The 17,827-nt window shown below is 41.3% G+C and overlaps 1 protein-coding gene across 2 annotated transcripts in view; it reads right to left on the minus strand.

Annotated features, from left to right (window-relative positions):
* The window catches only part of ctif (CBP80/20-dependent translation initiation factor), a 51,791-nt gene that overhangs the window by 23,722 nt on the left and 10,242 nt on the right, over positions 1–17,827 (minus strand). For both annotated transcript variants that reach the window (XM_034204010.1, XM_034204019.1), the window contains exons 2-7: positions 12,174–12,408; positions 11,887–11,958; positions 8,472–8,594; positions 8,181–8,254; positions 7,008–7,112; positions 6,784–6,862 (exon numbers count right to left, since the gene is read on the minus strand). In XM_034204010.1, the coding sequence (XP_034059901.1) occupies positions 6,784–6,862; positions 7,008–7,112; positions 8,181–8,254; positions 8,472–8,594; positions 11,887–11,958; positions 12,174–12,350 (630 nt within the window). In that variant the 5' untranslated portion in view covers positions 12,351–12,408. The remainder of the gene's footprint in view (positions 1–6,783; positions 6,863–7,007; positions 7,113–8,180; positions 8,255–8,471; positions 8,595–11,886; positions 11,959–12,173; positions 12,409–17,827) is intronic.

A 17,827-nucleotide genomic window follows, 5' to 3' on the forward strand; every position in this document is an offset into this window, starting at 1 on the left:
TGTTGTGAATTGGAGTTTTACAACTATAATAACATGCTGTTCATTTATCATGACACAGCCACATAAATGTAACAATAAATATAACTATTAAAACACCATTCAAATCTGCACCAGGTGGAAACCTTTTTAAACTGCATAGATGATAATGCCCCTGTCTATATTAAGAAAAATGATATCTAATTAATAAGAAACACAGTGTGCTACAGAACCGATTATATAGTTAATATCGCCACCATGCATGGGTAGTGGAATTTAGCTTCGAGTTACACTTAGATATTGTGCCAAATAATGCGAACGTGTGAACTGTTTCGAGTGTGAACGTTGTAAAATTAAAAATTAAATATGTTAAGTGACATTTTAGGTTTCATAAGCACTACAAGGACGGTAACAAAATCAATTATTTTTGGCAATAATATTCATAATCTTTAGTATAATCGTGGATTCCTGCATATCAATAAGCAAGAGGAAAAGCTACACAACTTGATATTGGCACTGACATTGTCGCCATCATAGATGTGTCCAGCTGTCTCATGTCAGGAATGACATTTCTGATTTGGAATTGTTTTTCTGTTAAATTCCTGGAGGAAAGGATTTGCTCCGTGTTTCATGATCCCTCCTTTAGGCCTTTCATGTAACTTACTCTGCAGCTGATGCCTGCCAACCGGGCCAAAAGGAAGAGATTCAAAGCTGCCACAGTCAGGTGTGGTGGGTGATCGGTGATAAGAGGGAAAGATGTGAGGTCCTGACATCCGTGTCTCATTTAATAAGTGATCTGAGGCCGGAGCCACAGCAGAGCACCGACAGATCGACAGGCACATCAAAGAACTCGGGGGTCTAGCTACAGGAGGAGATGGAGCCATTGTGTGATCAAAGTGTCAGAGAAAAAGAGGAACAAAACCTGTAGTACCCTAAAGAAATATAATCACTCGACAGCCAATGGTACAGCAGCAGGTTTCACGTGGCTGGTAAGAGAAAAAAAGACTTCAGTCATGTGTATCCTTTGTGTTACATTACACTCTCCTCGTTTTTCTTGTAGAATCAAACCTGATGCTTTGTGTGCGGTCGAGTTAACATTGTGAAGACCAATTATTAATGACCCTTATTCTTCTGGGGGCATTTTGGTTGCTCGGTACAGCGCTGATTTTACTACTTTATTATCAGGATCATAAATTGACACCGTGGGCAGCACTCAACCCATCACGAACACATACTAGAGATAGAAATTAATTTAATCATGGCGCAGGCTGGAGGTTATCTTGTTTCTTGGGATTTAGCACAGCAGTAATATGTCAAGTATATAAATCAGTTCAAAGAGGGGAGGGGGAAAGAAAAAAAAGGGGCATGAAATCAAGTTATCCGCCTTTTTGGCCTTGTTCTTTCCCCAACTGCTTTACAATGCACATTTCATTATTATGCACATGTGATAAATAAATTAGGTTAATCTTGTTTGTGTACATATTTACTGTCATTCAGACGTGATGCATTTAACAGTCACTCGTGCACTATTTAATACCTCTGTGGAATTAATTACAATTTTCCCAAGGTAACCCGCTTTCATGTGTTCTCAAGTCTCCAGTGTTTCTCGCAGGCCAGAACTGAGCGCTGTGCAGCGGTGATTAAGCCAGTGTGTGTGCGGTTAATGGAGTGTAGGAGCAGCAGTGGGATCAGGAACAATAGCAGGAAGAGACCACAGGGAGGGGGCTGCCGGTCACCATGACCCCCTGGATATTGTTCTGCTGCCCACCAGCATTTGAAGGATCGAGGGGAGGATTACATTGATGACATAAGGAGAGGTAGGAGTGGGGGAGAACGGAGCATAGTTAGAAGAGAAAAGGAAAAAGGAAACAGCAGATAGGAAGAAGCAAAGGGAGACGAGGCAAAAGATGATAGAAGAGATGTGCAGTGTGTTCAAGGTAATCAAAAACATACAGGAGCAGTAAATGTGTGGGGGTTGATAGTATGAGAGGAATGCAGGTCTCAGACAAAGTGACAGCTGACAGACAGACCGCCCAATAAGCCCACCCCGCCCCACCAATGTCCCTTCTCAACTGGAGCCCTGCTCTGCGGCACGTACACTTCCAGACGGAGGGGCCAACCAGTCTGTGATATCTCAGCTCCAGACTCCTGCTTTGTTCCCCCGTTGGACGGCTTTGTTCACGGCCCAGAGACCGGATGTCTCCTAAATGACTCGCCGCTTTCTCCCCCTCTGACCATAAACTTCTCTTCCTCCTCTGGTGACCTCCATTCTTAAAGATATTTGGAATGTTATCACTGACTGCAAGGAAGCAAAACACTTCTTTGTTTAGTATACACTCAAGTTTATTTGTGTAGTATATGCGGTAATCCTGCTTATAATACATCAAAGAAAAAGTGGTTTGCTATGGCCATAGTTATACATTTCGGGCAATAATATTTACACTTTTCAAATGAGAGTTAGGAAGAGAAGATGCCATGCTCATGTCTGTAAATACGAAGCTACAGTCAGGCTAAGGCTGGCTTAGCCTAAAGAAGCAAAGAGAAACAACTAGTCCTACTCCTACCTTTTCTTTCTTCTTAAATCCACCTACCGCCTATCATCAAACCAGTTTTAAAGCTCACTACTGGACACTCTATTTTGTGTTGGTTTCATCCGTACAATAACTGAAGTGTAAAGCAGCTATTTTTTTAGATCTTTGAACAAAGTTAGGCTAACTCTTTCAGGCTTTATTCTAAGCTCAACTACCAAGTGGCTGTCTAAAGCTTAACATCATACATACATGCAGACATGATAGAGGTATTCCATTTGGAATCTAACTCTTGGCAAGAAAGCAAAAAAGAGTTATTCCCAAAGTGTTAAACTATTACACCATATGCTGTTAATAACATAGCTTTCAGCTATAACCAAGCTGAGGCTGACCGTCATGGACACTGCCTGGAATCCTGGTAACACTGAGCTGACATTATCTTGGCAGCCAATAAATTACCTCATGGGAAAGAACATCGGGTCACAACAGTCATACCATTTGCACAGAAACAGAAGCACCCACTCCACTCTATTTCAGATGAAAAACACCCACAGGTAAGAGAGTAATGCCGTTAAATAATAACAAAATTACACTAAAATCGGTCTAGGAAAATGTGTGTGCATGGATGTAACACACACTGACACAAAAAGCTGTTGATGTCTGGCCAAGCAGACGTTTGCTGATCTTATTTCAGGTACAGTAGCACCCTCATGAACACACACACATGCACACGGGCTGAGGCTGTCACAACACTGAGGATCATTCTGACATGATCATGTTGATGATGCCAAACACCCTGTGAGGGAGATCAGGTGTCCATGCTGCCGTACAGTATGCGTCATGAAGGAGGGAAGGGGGTAAGACATATTACTGTCTCGAAGGGGCTTGTTTCACTTTGTATTTTGGAGTAGGTGGATAGTTCTTGATAAATTGTAAGTCATTTTTCAGATTAAAACACAATTAATAATTAGATTTATGTCCCTTTGGATTTAGGAAAGCCATATACGCATTTTCTTACAAGTCCTTGATGTTTAATAGACTAAACAAATGAATCCGTTAATTCAGTGGTTCCCAAACTTTTTCAGTCGGGCCCCCCTTGGGTAATTGGAAATATTTTCGGGACCCCCCCCAACCCGGTTCCCATCTATATTGGTAGGATTTATTGTATATTGTTGTAAAAACATTACATTTTCTCTACTAATAATAATAAGATACAAAGATCCAACTATAATTGTATATTTTATTATGGATTACACATGAACAAAAGTGCTTGTAATAGATACTGTGAATTAATTTGGCCTAATTAAAACTAGCAGGCTTTCTTCCCAGAGTAGTAGATTTTTAAATTCAAATTTCTTTAAGGAAAATATATTAATGAACTACTATTTCTACTGCAGGTTGCAAACAATCACATCACTTTACCATTCCTATTCCACACATAGCTTATCAATGACTTGTGTGTGCTTGCTTTCCCTCGCAGATCTTCTCAAACCGGGGCTGTTGTTTTGAGACTGCCCCTCTCAGTTCATTCTCAATGTTCAGCTTTGATCTGTATTTCGTTTTGATGGCAGCAAGAAAAGCCCATCTCACACAAGTAGGATGTTGCAAAAGGCAGCAGTATGCCCACAGCTCTCTGACCAATGAGATATTTTCGAGCAGTGTTTGTTTACAATTGAATAATAATAATATTAATAATAATACATTTGATTTATATAGCACACTTTAAAAACAACGTCATCTCAAGGTGCTTCACAAAGTTAAAAGGATAACATAATAAAATCAAATAACCTTCCCGCGCCCCCCCTGCAGTACCTCCGCGACCCACCAGGGGTCGCGACCCACACTTTGAAAACCACTGCGTTAATTGATCGGCAAATGGTTCAAATATTAAAAGAATCTTTTAAACTCATGTCTATATAGTAAAATATATTAGTTTTTTTATCCTTGATCCCAAAATGTTTTTATGATCATCTTAGATTTTAAATGATTAACATCTGTTCTTACTATTTTTACTGTGCTGTATGTTTTAATTCTTGATTTCTTTCCCCAAAGCATTTTGAACCTATTGTTTTTACAAATTGCCATACAATTAACAATTGTTTTAGTTATTCAATAATTAAAAAATTGGTTGGAATTTGTTTTAGAATCCATGCAATAGCCGGTATGAATGCACAGATGAAATCCTCTCTCTGAAGCCTGAATGCTTCCGTCGTTGCGACCTGGCGGGACGTGAAGGCAGCGGTATTGTATGAACTGGTTGACAATCTGAGGGCAAGAGGAGGAAGCCCTTTCTATCAGAGTCATTCACACGCCCACACACACAAACAAGATGTTTTCCACATCCCAGGGCGATTAGTAAGTCTAATCCGACTCCTGGAAAGGGGAGGTGAATGTTGGCAGGAAGTGTGGACCGTAGACGGTGAGTTTGGATGAGCCCTGCCATGTAGTAGCTGGAGGAGGTGACGTGTTGTCGTTTCTGCCTAGATAATAATGTTGATGATAAAGAAATGCTGAAAACAATATAAAAAAAACAATACAAAGAGTCACTTGGATGCTTTACAATTACATAAACAAAAATTGGAAAATAATGTCCTATGCGATTGATATCTTATGATGCATCGGTGTGTAAGTATGATTTTGCTATGTTTCACATTCTGATTAAACTAATTATTTCTGCACAGATGCAGTTAATGATTAGGCTACAGTTATATTTCTATAAGTGGACTTCAGTTTCAGTAATTTATGTAACGTATTATTCTTTTTAAAGTAACTGGCCCTGGACAATAACATGGATACTTAGGTGCTCTCACATTGATGGCCTTATTAGAGTATAAACTGGGCATCAGTGGCCTGGCATCACTGCTGCATGACTCCGCCTGACAGAGCTTTCGGACAAACTACATCACAGCAGCAAAGACCAAAAGTGAAAGAGAGAGTAAAAGTGAAGGCAAAAACTGCAAAAGAATGTGAGCGAGAGAAAATGGCAGTATTCCCGAATCCGTGTCTCTGACCTTGCTGTATCCCAGTGCCCACATATATCCGATCCCGAGCTCACTAGAGAAACACAGTTAATCCCCTCTTTCAATTGGCCCTAACTGAAAGAACGGAAACAGCAATCTTGGCTTGGGAACTATACAATGAGGAAGCCATGTTCGTAGGCCCATCTTGGCTGAAACACTATGAGAGGCGAATTGCAACTCGACTACAGAAGCCAAGAGGGGAAGGAGAGAGGAAGACTCTGTGGCTCTAACGCTCTGAAAGATGGAAGACATATTGGCTCAGAGAGCAGAGGAAGGAAGAGAGAAGGGTAACACCAGCGTTGGGTGAATTCTGCCGTGCCACAGATTCACAAATCACTTTAGAAAAAACAATGGTCAAAACCCTTAAAAATGGTATACACAGCTGCTAAAACAATCAGACATATTTGTCTTCCCTTTGGTGGCATCAGAAATGTCCTATTCAGGAAAACCTTTTCTAATGAATGACAATAGGAAACTGTTATATAAGGCTTTAGACTATAAGATATCAACAGACAGGGGTTTATCTCCTCTCAAGGGAAGCCTTCTGCAACTTTATTGCAAAGACAACCTATTGAAGTCTGAGTAAGCCCAATTAGTTAGATATTCTTCCTAAGTTACAGAAGTTTTAGTTGTCTTACAATGGAGATATAAGTATTGTTTTATGAGATCAAAAGCTGTTGAAAAGGTTTCAAACTCATAAAGAAACATCCTTTGAAACAAATAACCTACTTTACTTTTTTGTAAAAAAAATTGGGTTGTTTAAATGCTGTACATACATTTAACCACCAGGGGTCAGTACAACATTTTCATGCACCTTTAAGTCAGTTACAGCGTTTGACCAGCAGGTGTCACCAAATGTTAAATTATAATCAAACAGTGTCCTTTATAACACAAGTATGACTCTATCGAGATTGATCTAGCATATATGAATTGTTCTGGAAGAATAAAATGCTTCTAAATAAATGTTCTTCTTTTTTTATGTTAAACATTCTGGTGATTTTAGTATGGACCTAACTACAGCAGGTAGTCTGGTAAATACACCTATTATTTGTCCATTACGCCACCAGGGGTCACCCTCTGACTACTAATGGGTTGTTGGGTTATCATCTTAGTAGTGAGTGGCTTACTGGCTGTTCACATGAGTGCAAAACCACAGGATGTTGCATGTGCAGTTCAAAGATATGCATATTAAGACATAGTGCTTATCAGAGTAAGTAGGAGAAATTACAGTCACAAAAAGAGAGAAAAATGTGACTTACAGAGTGCAGATGGGGCAGGAACCTCTCTATGTCATTCATGTCTATGCCGTCATCTTCCTCAAACTTGTTTTTATTCATCCTGGAAGAGAGAAAATAACTATCAGCGATTGACAGAAATGAATTGGCTTAGTGACAGAGAACAATCCTAAAGCCATATCTTAAATAATATGGAATGATCAATACAATGCTGAGTCAGAGCAGCATCAGCAGAACCAAGGTCTTACCCCTCTCTGTCGATGTGTGGCAGGTGCTTTGGCGTTCCTCTGAAGTGTTTCCTGTGGAAATGGCTGAAGTCCAGCTTCTCTGGCTGCACGTCCCAACCGGCACCGCTACAACCCAGAGACATATTGAAAGTTAGAGAAATCCAGCGTCCATTTATACACACAAGTCCTATTACAAGCGACTGGTGGTGAGGTGTGGAGAAACAGCTGCATCTTATAAAAGGCTCTGTCAATCACTGACCAAATGGGGCTACCATGGACTTGTGTCAGCACTAGGGGAGTCTGGATACACTATTCTTTTTTGGGTCTATTGTCTTACTCAAAAACGTAAATTATTTCAAACTTTAACTTTAAACAACATATTATGTTTCGAAACTCTAAGCCACAGAAAACCTGTTCAAGCAGCTTTTACTAATGTGAAGAAATGTCTCCTAAATGTTTTTATTCAATACTCAATCCATGCTCTGTCATCTCTGTCAGCATGGAGGGAGAGTTGCTCCTTCACCGTGTGCTCAGATGTGTCACCGTGGCCGGAAGTTAGGTAGCTGATGCTGCTGAGCAGCTGTTTCCATGGCAACCAGAACTCCCACCAGTAAAGATGTATGTCTCACACATTTCCTTTTTTACGTCCTGTAGTTACAGGTCAAGCTCTTGTTTGAAAGGATTTTCACTCGGGTGTAACGTCACGTGTAAGAAAATCATACAAGATTTCAAGCATTAATTCACATTTTTCGAAGACAGCAGTGGAGCCTTCAGTGGCAGAAACACTGAACCTAGATATAACTAGATTAAATTAAATTCGTTTGGGCATGGTGACAGAAATAACTTTTTGAATATTGATGACCCTTGTTGCATTTCATGTGAACATCTATTGTTCGATACTCATAATTAATGCTGTCTTTGGCTTACCAGGAGAAAACTAATAATTATTTACAAAAGAGCATACCTTAAACTTAAGAGAAAATAGGACAATCTCAATCAAGCTGTACATCAGACTAGCAAAGTCCATTCGAGAGGAAGTCAAAAACAGTGAGACTGTCACAGAGCAAAGTAGTCCGAAGCTCCAAGACTTGGGAGTGTGTTAATCAGGCGTGTGACCCTCCAGGAACTATGGCTGGAATTCAGAATCAGTAGACTGTTCAACATATGAGGTTTGTGAATCAGAAAGGCACCTACCCGCGTGAGTCCATTGTGTTGGCAGCCCATATGTCTGTCCCCAGGATGTCCAGGGAGCCTTCTCTGTTCCCGTTCTGTTCCAACAGCCAGGAAAATATTTCAGTACGACTACAAAACACTTCTTAACAAACCATCACATATCAAGCTCCCTTAGATTTTTTTAAACATCATAAACAGAAGCACCACTTGATCTACTAAAGCCAGTGGAGACAAACATACATATATGTTGTGACAGTAAGAGACATATGAGAAAGCAGACAAAGACACACGAGCACGCAGGTGTATCTTTACCTTGGCAGGGCATGTGAATTGGTTGTTTCTGCCTCTGCTGCCGGAGCGGGAGCCAGATCCTGGTCTGGAACCTGAACTGGGCCTGGAACCTGTGCTGCCGTTACTGCTGTGATCCCACTCATCCTGCAGGGGTGAAAGAGGAGGTGGAAGCAGAGGACTGAGTATTCTGTGTCTGTCAAAACTCTTGTTCCATTGCCAAGTCTTGAACATGTTTACTTTCAGAAGCTGCGTGCAAACAAGCATAAAAGTCCTTATTTTCTCAGCACTGAATATATATTGACAAGAACTTGATGTATTGATATAAATACTGACATTTCAATTCCAATCCCTCTCTTTACCTTCTTCATATTTTAGAACACTCTGCACTCTCTGAACCTCTCACTCGCTCTGCTTCACCACTCACGTCCTGAGGCCTGTACTACGAATCCAGTTCAACATAACCTGGATATAAATTGCAGTTAGCTGGCTTACCTAATCCAAAACAAATGCGCTCTCGCTAAACTGTCCTACGACGCTGGTTATCAACTCTGTAACTCAAATCCGGCTGAGTGCGCGTTCACATGAAAGGGGCGGGGCTAGCAACATTTCACCAATCACAAACATGGAGAAGTGTACTGACAGTGCAGCGTCATACTTCCTGAATGAAAAGTAAACTATAACATTAGACATATGAAGAAGTTAAACTTTAAACATCCATGACTTAAACACTTTATCCAGGATAAAAGCAACATAGTTGCAGCTGCTAGATGAATACAGCTGGTACAAGAAAAAGTGTTTATGATATCACTGCCCCGGCTAAGACACGAGTGGATCTGACTTTAATTATATTTGACTTGAGTGTTTCATCAACTTAATGTGTTGCTTAAAATAATACTTCTGCATACAGTATGTGACACTGTGAGTGTTGCACGGCCAGATACGGCTCAGCTGATTCAGATATGGAAATATATGATACATTATGATGTGATGTGATATGAATGATAATGGGACACATCGACGTCTGCACTCACAGTGCCGCGGACTGCATGTAATGTACTTTGATCCGGTTACTTATGTTGTGGAAGATATTTAAGTAAGCTTTCATAACGCTAATGTTATAATAGTCAGATTGCTCTGAAGATGGGAGGTGATATTCTATTAATGTTCACGTTCACACAGTCAGTTGATTTTTGCCGGCCGTCTTTCCTGCAACGGCAGCTTTTCTGTATTTCCTTTCTCCTGTAATATGACTTGATCGCTTTAAACTCCGCACACTGAGCTCTGATTGGTCAGCAGGCAGTGCTTTCACTGAGTTGAGCTCTTAGCCTGCAACCTAACCTGGTCCGGAGCAGGTTAGCCGTTCAGCATAAATTACCATGGAGATCTAGCCCGCTAAAAAGTGAACCAGCGTCGTAGGACCGGAAACCCAGAGTTTTCCCTGAAGTTAGCCGGCTAAGCGAAAATCCGGCTTCGTAGTACAGGCCTCTGGTGAATCATACCTCTAAATCTCTGATGAGCAATAATACTCTGAATCCCAGAGACTGTACTGTCTGAGCAGAGCAGCACACACACGCTCAGATATTAAGAGGACTAACTGACTGATAATTCATTTAAGATGATTAAATTACTGGCACAGGCCGCACAGTATCTCATGTTAGTTAAGAGCGTACTTTCTACACCAACCACAGGCTAGCAGAGTGTGCAGAGCTGTGTATTTGTTGTGCAGTCACTTCTAGCCAAACATTTGAGCTGACGGATTGGAAAAGACTAACCAGCACATACAGAGCTGAGAGCTGAGCAAACCTACGCTTTAATCAATGAGATGCTCCAGTGACCAGAGGGAGGATGACGACAACATGGAGGTAGCAGTAGAATCAGGGTAAAACATACAGGTACTACTCTCACAGTTACTGCAGACTAGCAACATAGATTCATGGGTCACAAAGAGAATCGGACATGTGCTACATTAAAGGTCCCCTATTATACTGTTTTTCATCAATATATTTTAGGTCTCAATCAGATATATACAAAACATGTTTCTGAAGTGTTTGGCTCCAAATACAGATCATGCATTGTAGCATCCCATAATCCCCTCTGTTTAAGCCCCGTTTCAAAAGTGCTGATTCTGTGTCTGTAGCTTTAGATTAAAATAAGGAGCCACTCCCCACACCTCTCGGAGATATTTGGTTAAAAAGAAAACAGGAATCCTGAAGTCAAATGTATTTTTCTTATATTTTATTTATCGCCACTTTGAGTTTTAACCGGTTACATTGGCGACACACTTTACCTCACATTTACTATATACAGTATTGATTGTCCTTTCTGCTTATCTTCCAACCATTTGGACGCAAACTTGCATTTCCCCATAACGATGTTGCTTAACAACCAGCGTAAACGGACCTTCGTGCGCTATCAAGCAGTGAGCGTGCGATGTCCTGTTCAGATGACGTCTAATCCAACGGGATGCCATAAATAAACTACACAGAATCACACTACACACCTACGCAATGATTACATTCAGGCACACTGTAGAATACAACCTCTTTGGACAATTGATATACTTATTGAAAACAAGCTACTAAATGTAATACCTTGGAAAATGCCGTTTAATAGCCTTCATTTTTGCTAAATTGATTTATCAACTTGTAATACTTTTTAAGACCCCGCGGACACCCTGTAGGAGGAGATTCAGGTGATAAGGTGGGGGAGGGGGTTACCTTGGTTGGTTATGGGCTACTGGTTACACAAGCCAAAACATCGTTATGACATCATAAAGTGGCCAACATCTGATCAGCTCATTTTCAGACAGGTTTTTATAGAAATGGATCAGGAGAAAAAGTAAGCGAATCTTTTTTGCTGAACTTTCAGAATCTCTTTACACAGAGGGGACACATGTGTATGTATAAAAGACATGAAAAAGTGGATTTTGCATAATAGGACCCCTTTAAATAAGTCGTTTGACTGTGTTGTGACTAAAACACAGGTCAGAGCTTTGTGTTTTAATTTCATAAAATCTTTATTCCCTCCCCATTGTTTTAGCTTTATTTACACTATAAAAGTTAGAGTCTTGCTTTGTGTGCTGTCAGACTTTAAATATATTTATACATCTTCAAAAAGTAAAGGGGATGCATGATGCAACAGTTATGAACTCATGAATATGCTGCAGCATGTGTTATTGCTTCATTATTGATCTGATCCAAAATAAAGACCAACCATATATTTTTTGAGATGGACATTGATAGGTCCTTCTTCCCATTCACTACACTCCTTGAGATGGACAGCAGGGTACAGCTGATCCAAGAATGTTTGCCGGTACAGCCCTTTAGTGGGATCATGACTATGCTTTGCAAAGCTAAACTGTGACTGATTATTGAATGCATAATTAATGGTCACCTCCAAAGCTGTGAAATAAGCAGAACCCAGCAGAAACACTTACTGGCTTGGTTGAGCCTCTTCCCCGTGAAGACGTCCAGCTGCCATCTTTCTTGTTGTTACAGTCATCTGTCCACTGGAGGAGAGAAATGGGAGGGAGAAGGTGCCTTATTAAATAAAGTGGGTTTATTTTTGTGTAGAAAATAATGTAAATGCCATTAGGGGCAGCGGTTTTGATGCAGGCTGTACCCCACAATTATATATTTGAATGACAGAAACCAGAGAAACCACCAGTCTGTACTAAGAAAACAAATGTCTGCATGTTATCCAGTGAAATAATAAGACTCTGACCTGTGGCACCTTGCCACCATTGTCCAGGTCCAAGTCCCCATCCGCCTTGTCTCCCAGAAGCCCCTGCACCTGGTACTCCAGCACATAGCTGTCGATGAAGCGCTCCAGCTCCTCTATCTCCTGCGAGCGTGTGCTCCCAGCCTCAGACGATGCTGACGCCACTGAAGAGTTCTCCATGACAACCAGCGCTGTGACGGATGCTAGGGGAGCAGGGGGAGGGAAGGAGGAAAGTGACCTGTGGAGGGAGGAAGAAAATACATGACTAAGAGTTTACAAGGTAGTGCATTAATCTCCTGTGAGGCTGGCCTGTGTTTATAACAAGAACATTAAAAGATATGAATGAACAGAGATAAGGCGAGTTCAAGTCCCAGGTGAGTGGGATAGATGTGCACATTCAAATCAACAGTCTGATGGCATTTTATGACACACAAGTATCACCCCTTCCTTTTTAACCCATTTGTACTACAATGTATTTGTTCTTTCTTCATAAGCACCAACCGGAGTAGGCTTGCCCTCATACTTGCATGAATGAGCTTGTCACCGCTCAATCTAAAAGCCATAGAGCAAGGAAGATACATTACAGACACTGCTTATGGCAAGAAAAGCCAAACATTCACGGGCAGCCATATTCAGAGTCAAACCGGTCCAACAAAATGTGCCTGTCCATCTTTGTTATGATGGTGTCTGACAAAGCTCAGTATAGACCAGGGGTGGGGAACCTTTTTCCTCTCAAAGGCCATTTACATTTTTACAACATCGTCCGAGGAAGTGTTTCCGCCAGACCAGGGCTGAGAGGGCGTCCACCCGAGAGCGGGTTTAGATACTGTATTTTTACGTTAGTGAGCCGGATCATTTGGCTCGGCTCTCTTAAAGCGCCGGCTGTTTCGGCTCCCAAACGGCTCTTCATGTTACCACAGTTTACCACGGAGCCTCAGCTTCGCCGCTGCTCCACTAAAACCCCTCCCGCTCATCGCGTCCAAATCGCGCACGTTCCGTGTTGTCCTGTAGCAGGCACCTTCGATGTCGGGGAAACGATCTTCAATACTCCGAAAATAATCCCACCAGACTCCTTTGCCCCTCCAACAGAGGGATGTCCTTGTCCCTTTGCGTAATTTCATTAATATTAATATTTCTCAATAATAATATTTTTGGACGCCCTCGCCTCGCGTTCAGGGCGTCCCGAGCTGAATAAGGGCGTCAAATGACGGCAAGACGCCCCCCTGGCGGAAACGCTGCTCCGAGGGCCGTACAAATTATTGACCTCTGCTTAAAAATACTAAAATCACAGCCCATTCATTTGGCCTTTCTTTCATGTGTGCAAAGAAAAAGCAACCTCTTAATCCAGATATCTTACCATGACTCGCGTATGCATTCACGTGCACGGTTGTGGCATGACCACAACCATGACCATGACCAAAACAGAAAGATATGGACACAAGATGTGTGCAAATATATTTAGTTTCCTATCCATGTGAACATGATTTAAGTGAGGGGGGGACCTAACCTCATCTAGAGGGGTCCGGGGGCATGCTCCCACGAGAAGTTTTTTTTTTTGCATCAATGTGGTGCACTTTGAGAGCAACACTAGGAGATCTATGGATACATCTCTCAACACCCATATGAAACAGAACTGTAAGCAGATTTTCTTTACGGATATTTTACAAATCACTCGTCTGTGATTTCAAACTGTATTCTTGTTTATTAATAATAACTTTTATTTTACTGTCATATAGTATTTTATACCCGTTTACTTTATTCGCTTGTTTTTTATAACTATAATGATAATATAAAGATGTGCCTTTACCTCACTGGTTGTAGAAAAAGCTTCTTATATTCGTTAGCATAGCTAGCTAACCAGATGCTAATAACAACAAAGTTATTGACTGTATGATCAGTATGACAGATCGCCACTGGGCTTTCAACTAAAGACACAGCCACGCAAAAACTGAGGCATGTGTACGGCTCCTTATGGGTATGCCTACGGCATTTCTGAAGTGCCGGAGCGTCGTTCTGGTGCTCTCGGTCAGCACTGCACCCCTGTCATACGAGACATATACCACGTGATGACACGTTAGGCTCGTGTTGTGTTCAAGGACCCTGACCGTGGCTAGGAAAAACAGGCACTCGCTTGTTTAATTATTTTGCGGTCTAGATTTCTTTAATTCTTTGCGTGTGTTTATAAATTACCTCGAGGGCCGTGCCAAATGGTCTCGTGGTCCGTATACGGCCGGAGGCCGAAGGTTCCCCACCCCTGGTATAGACAGACGTGCCCAGAATAAGCTCTCCCCCATTTGCTACAGTGACCTCACCAGTGCTCAGAAAAAAGACAAAGGGTGACGCTACATAAGCTATCTACTCATGCTGCCAAAATAATGATGACAGCAAAAAGCAGTTGAGTGCCTTACCAATGCTAATTAGTTGATTAATCCACTTTTTGATTGAAATAAATACATTTAGATAATAGATTGATCATTTAAATCAATTCTCAAGCAAATATGACACAGATTCTCTAGTTATATCTTCAGAAAATGTGATGATCTTTTGCTTTCATTTAAAAACATCTCCCAATGTGTTTTTTCTGATATTTCATAGACAAAATAAAAACAATTGTAAAATACCTATAGGCATTTCTTTCACCATGTTACCTCTCAAATGCTAACACTCAAAGACGGTACATAACCTTACTGCTGCCAGAAAACATCCATATATGCAGCACCTGCTTTCAAATAACACTGTGGGGAAGCAGGAGGCCCAGGTTGTGTTTTCACTCAGAAAACCTCAGATTCGTCTCTACTTGGTTCTCTGTCGAAAACACTCTGTTGTCACCATTAATTTACCTCTCCATGTCCATGTCCCTCTTTGTTTTTCCACCTCTCCTCTGCTGTCTCTCTCTCCCGTGTGTGTTGTGGGTGTAATCACCTGACACACGGCCAACAGGAGAACAGCTCCATGCTTGTGTCTGTCTATTGCCACTAAGCTCCTTTACATCATGGCTTGATCACCAGCCATGCAAAGAGGATTTATGGCCCTGGAGCACGCAGCATAGTATCTGCTAAGCCCTGGGGACTCGCTGGGGAGCCCTGTGCATGTGTCGGTTGCACAAAGTTTGAACACTTTGTTTTGGTTCTGGGCTTTCTAACACCCTGAGTGTAGTGCTATACTTCTTTCATCTATTTTTGTATCATCACATTTTAACTCACCCACTGCTGCACTGGGTAGTATGGCATCAAACAAAACAACAAGGAAAATACTAAAATCCCACCAACTATTACACAGAACAAAAACAACTATTTTACTTATTGTTGTGTACAAGACTAAAAAGCATGTTTACAATGTCTGAGTTAATAGTATTACTATGAGAGAAATGCCCCATTGGAGGATCAGACTTTAGGTCAGATAAAGGACTGGATCCTGATAAAGTCTCTTCCTCGAGGACAGGGACTAACCCCCCTCATCCCCACCCTGCTGCTTTAATTGATGTATTTAGGAATAATGCTTTAATCTCCGTATACGATGTAACTGAGTCAACATGTCCTAATCTGGCCTACTGTAGTTTCAGACGTATCATTTATACATTATCAACATAATCCATCTGTACACTTATACCAGGCTTTGAGTAACTGAGTGAGTGGCAGCTAGCAGGGCACAGAAGCAACAGTGCTTGGACCAGCTACTTGAAGACTTTGTTATCCTTTAGAAATAAAAACAAACATGATGCATAAATCTTTTCGGTTACGGTACACATTTGTACTGTATGAATGTGCAAACTTATGTATGCTTCAAACATTATGTATGTATGGGTGACTAAACACATGCACTCTCACTTCCCCTACAAAACATGCTATGTGTACTGTTTTATTAAGACTAAAATATACTCACACACTCTTTCATAACATTTAAATTATCTTAGACCATAAGGAAACGTGGCACTACAGGAACAGTTTTTATCTCTTATTCCTGCTATCACTTGCAACCCTAAAACCACACACTAGAGATGTCCCGATCCGATCACGCGATCGGAGCCGATCACGTGATTTTCAAAAGATCGGAAGAAAAAAAATCGGGGATCGGGAATTTTTTATTATAAAAATATTTGTATTATTTTATTTAATGTTACAAAACAAAAATGACCATGTTCACGTCTTAAAGTCATCCTGAGGACTTAGTTTTGGTTTAAAATGACACAACATCATGTATGTGTTGCTTTCTTTGGGCTTGTTTTCAGACCTGGTTGCTTTTTCTCTCAAATCTAGCAACAGAGTGGGCGCAGTGTCTAATAGTAGCAGCAAGCTAACGAGAGGCTACGTTCAGCCGGTGACTCGGGAGTCGGGACAGAGTAAATGTCAGGAGTTTGGAAGTATTATAAAATTGAAAGCGAAGGCAGTGTAACAGCCAGATGCAATGTTTGCAAGGCGGAGGTTCCGCGTGGTGGAAAGAACAGAGCTACGTTCAACACGACCAATCTAATACGCCACCTGAGAAACAAACACCAACAACAACACGACGAGTACACAGCGGCCACTCAGGGAACGGCACTGTAACCGACACTTTTAAAAGGAAAGAGAAACTGCCCCAGAACAGTGAAAAGGCCAAACAAATAACAGCCAAGATAGCTGAATTCATCGCGTTGGATGACCAGCCGTTATCTGTTACCTTTTTGTTCTCTTAATGCATTGCATAAAGATCGGAAAAAATCGGTATCGGCAGATTGTCAAAATCAAATGATCAGAATCGGATCGGGAGCAAAAAAAGGTGATCGGGACATCCCTACCACACACAACATCTGTCAGATCTCAGCTCAAAAAAGACGTTTCTCTTGTATGATGTGTCCACTCCAATTTACATATAGGAGGTTGTAGAGGCATGAAAAACACAATGTGGCAGTGAATTCTAATCCAAATTCACAATTCCAAAAGTTCTAACAACAACACAGTTGAACTTAATGTAGAAGCATCCAGTAGTCTTGCGTTTTGCATCACTAGCTCTGATGCATACTGGCGGGGGGGTGGGGGGCAGTTAGATGTCCTACTCTTGTCCTTGACATAGTATAGAGTTACGGTCTGAGGGGAAGCTGCTGCCAACAGCTATTGACCCGTCTGTTAGTACAACTCATCGAGTTCTCCATCATTTTATCCTGGTTTACATGATTCCTTTGTATTTCAACATTTGAATACTTTCAGAGTAAAGTACATCATAGTTTATGATCTATCTGTGCAGCAGGACAATACAAATCACAAGCGCTGTAAATGCTTTATAGTCAACCCGGATAACACCATCATCCATCCAAAGTAAACACTGGTTCTGCGTCTTTATCATAGACAGGATTCAAAGTCCTGTCTATGCTGCTGTCTTTCATAGCACAGCACTCCAAAAGTGGTGGTGACATTTGCTTTGCTTCCACACTAGGCTTAATCTTTCTCAATCTTTGTCAGTGCTCTTCTGATGGAGGAGAACAATATGCTCCTGTGAGAGTCAACAACCCAAACTACCGTCATCCCTGTGGGCTACAAGACAGAGAAGGGAAGTTATCAGAGCTAGGCAAAGAAAGGGCTACTGTATTTAGCAAAGAAAACACTTAAAGGGAAAGCTTCTCTTTGACTAAAAATGGAGAAACTGACTCTGCAAGGTCAGGAGCACAAATAGCATCGCAGGGC

The sequence above is a fragment of the Gymnodraco acuticeps genome, unplaced genomic scaffold (assembly GCF_902827175.1).
Source record: "Gymnodraco acuticeps unplaced genomic scaffold, fGymAcu1.1, whole genome shotgun sequence".
Taxonomy (NCBI): Eukaryota; Metazoa; Chordata; class Actinopteri; order Perciformes; family Bathydraconidae; genus Gymnodraco; species Gymnodraco acuticeps.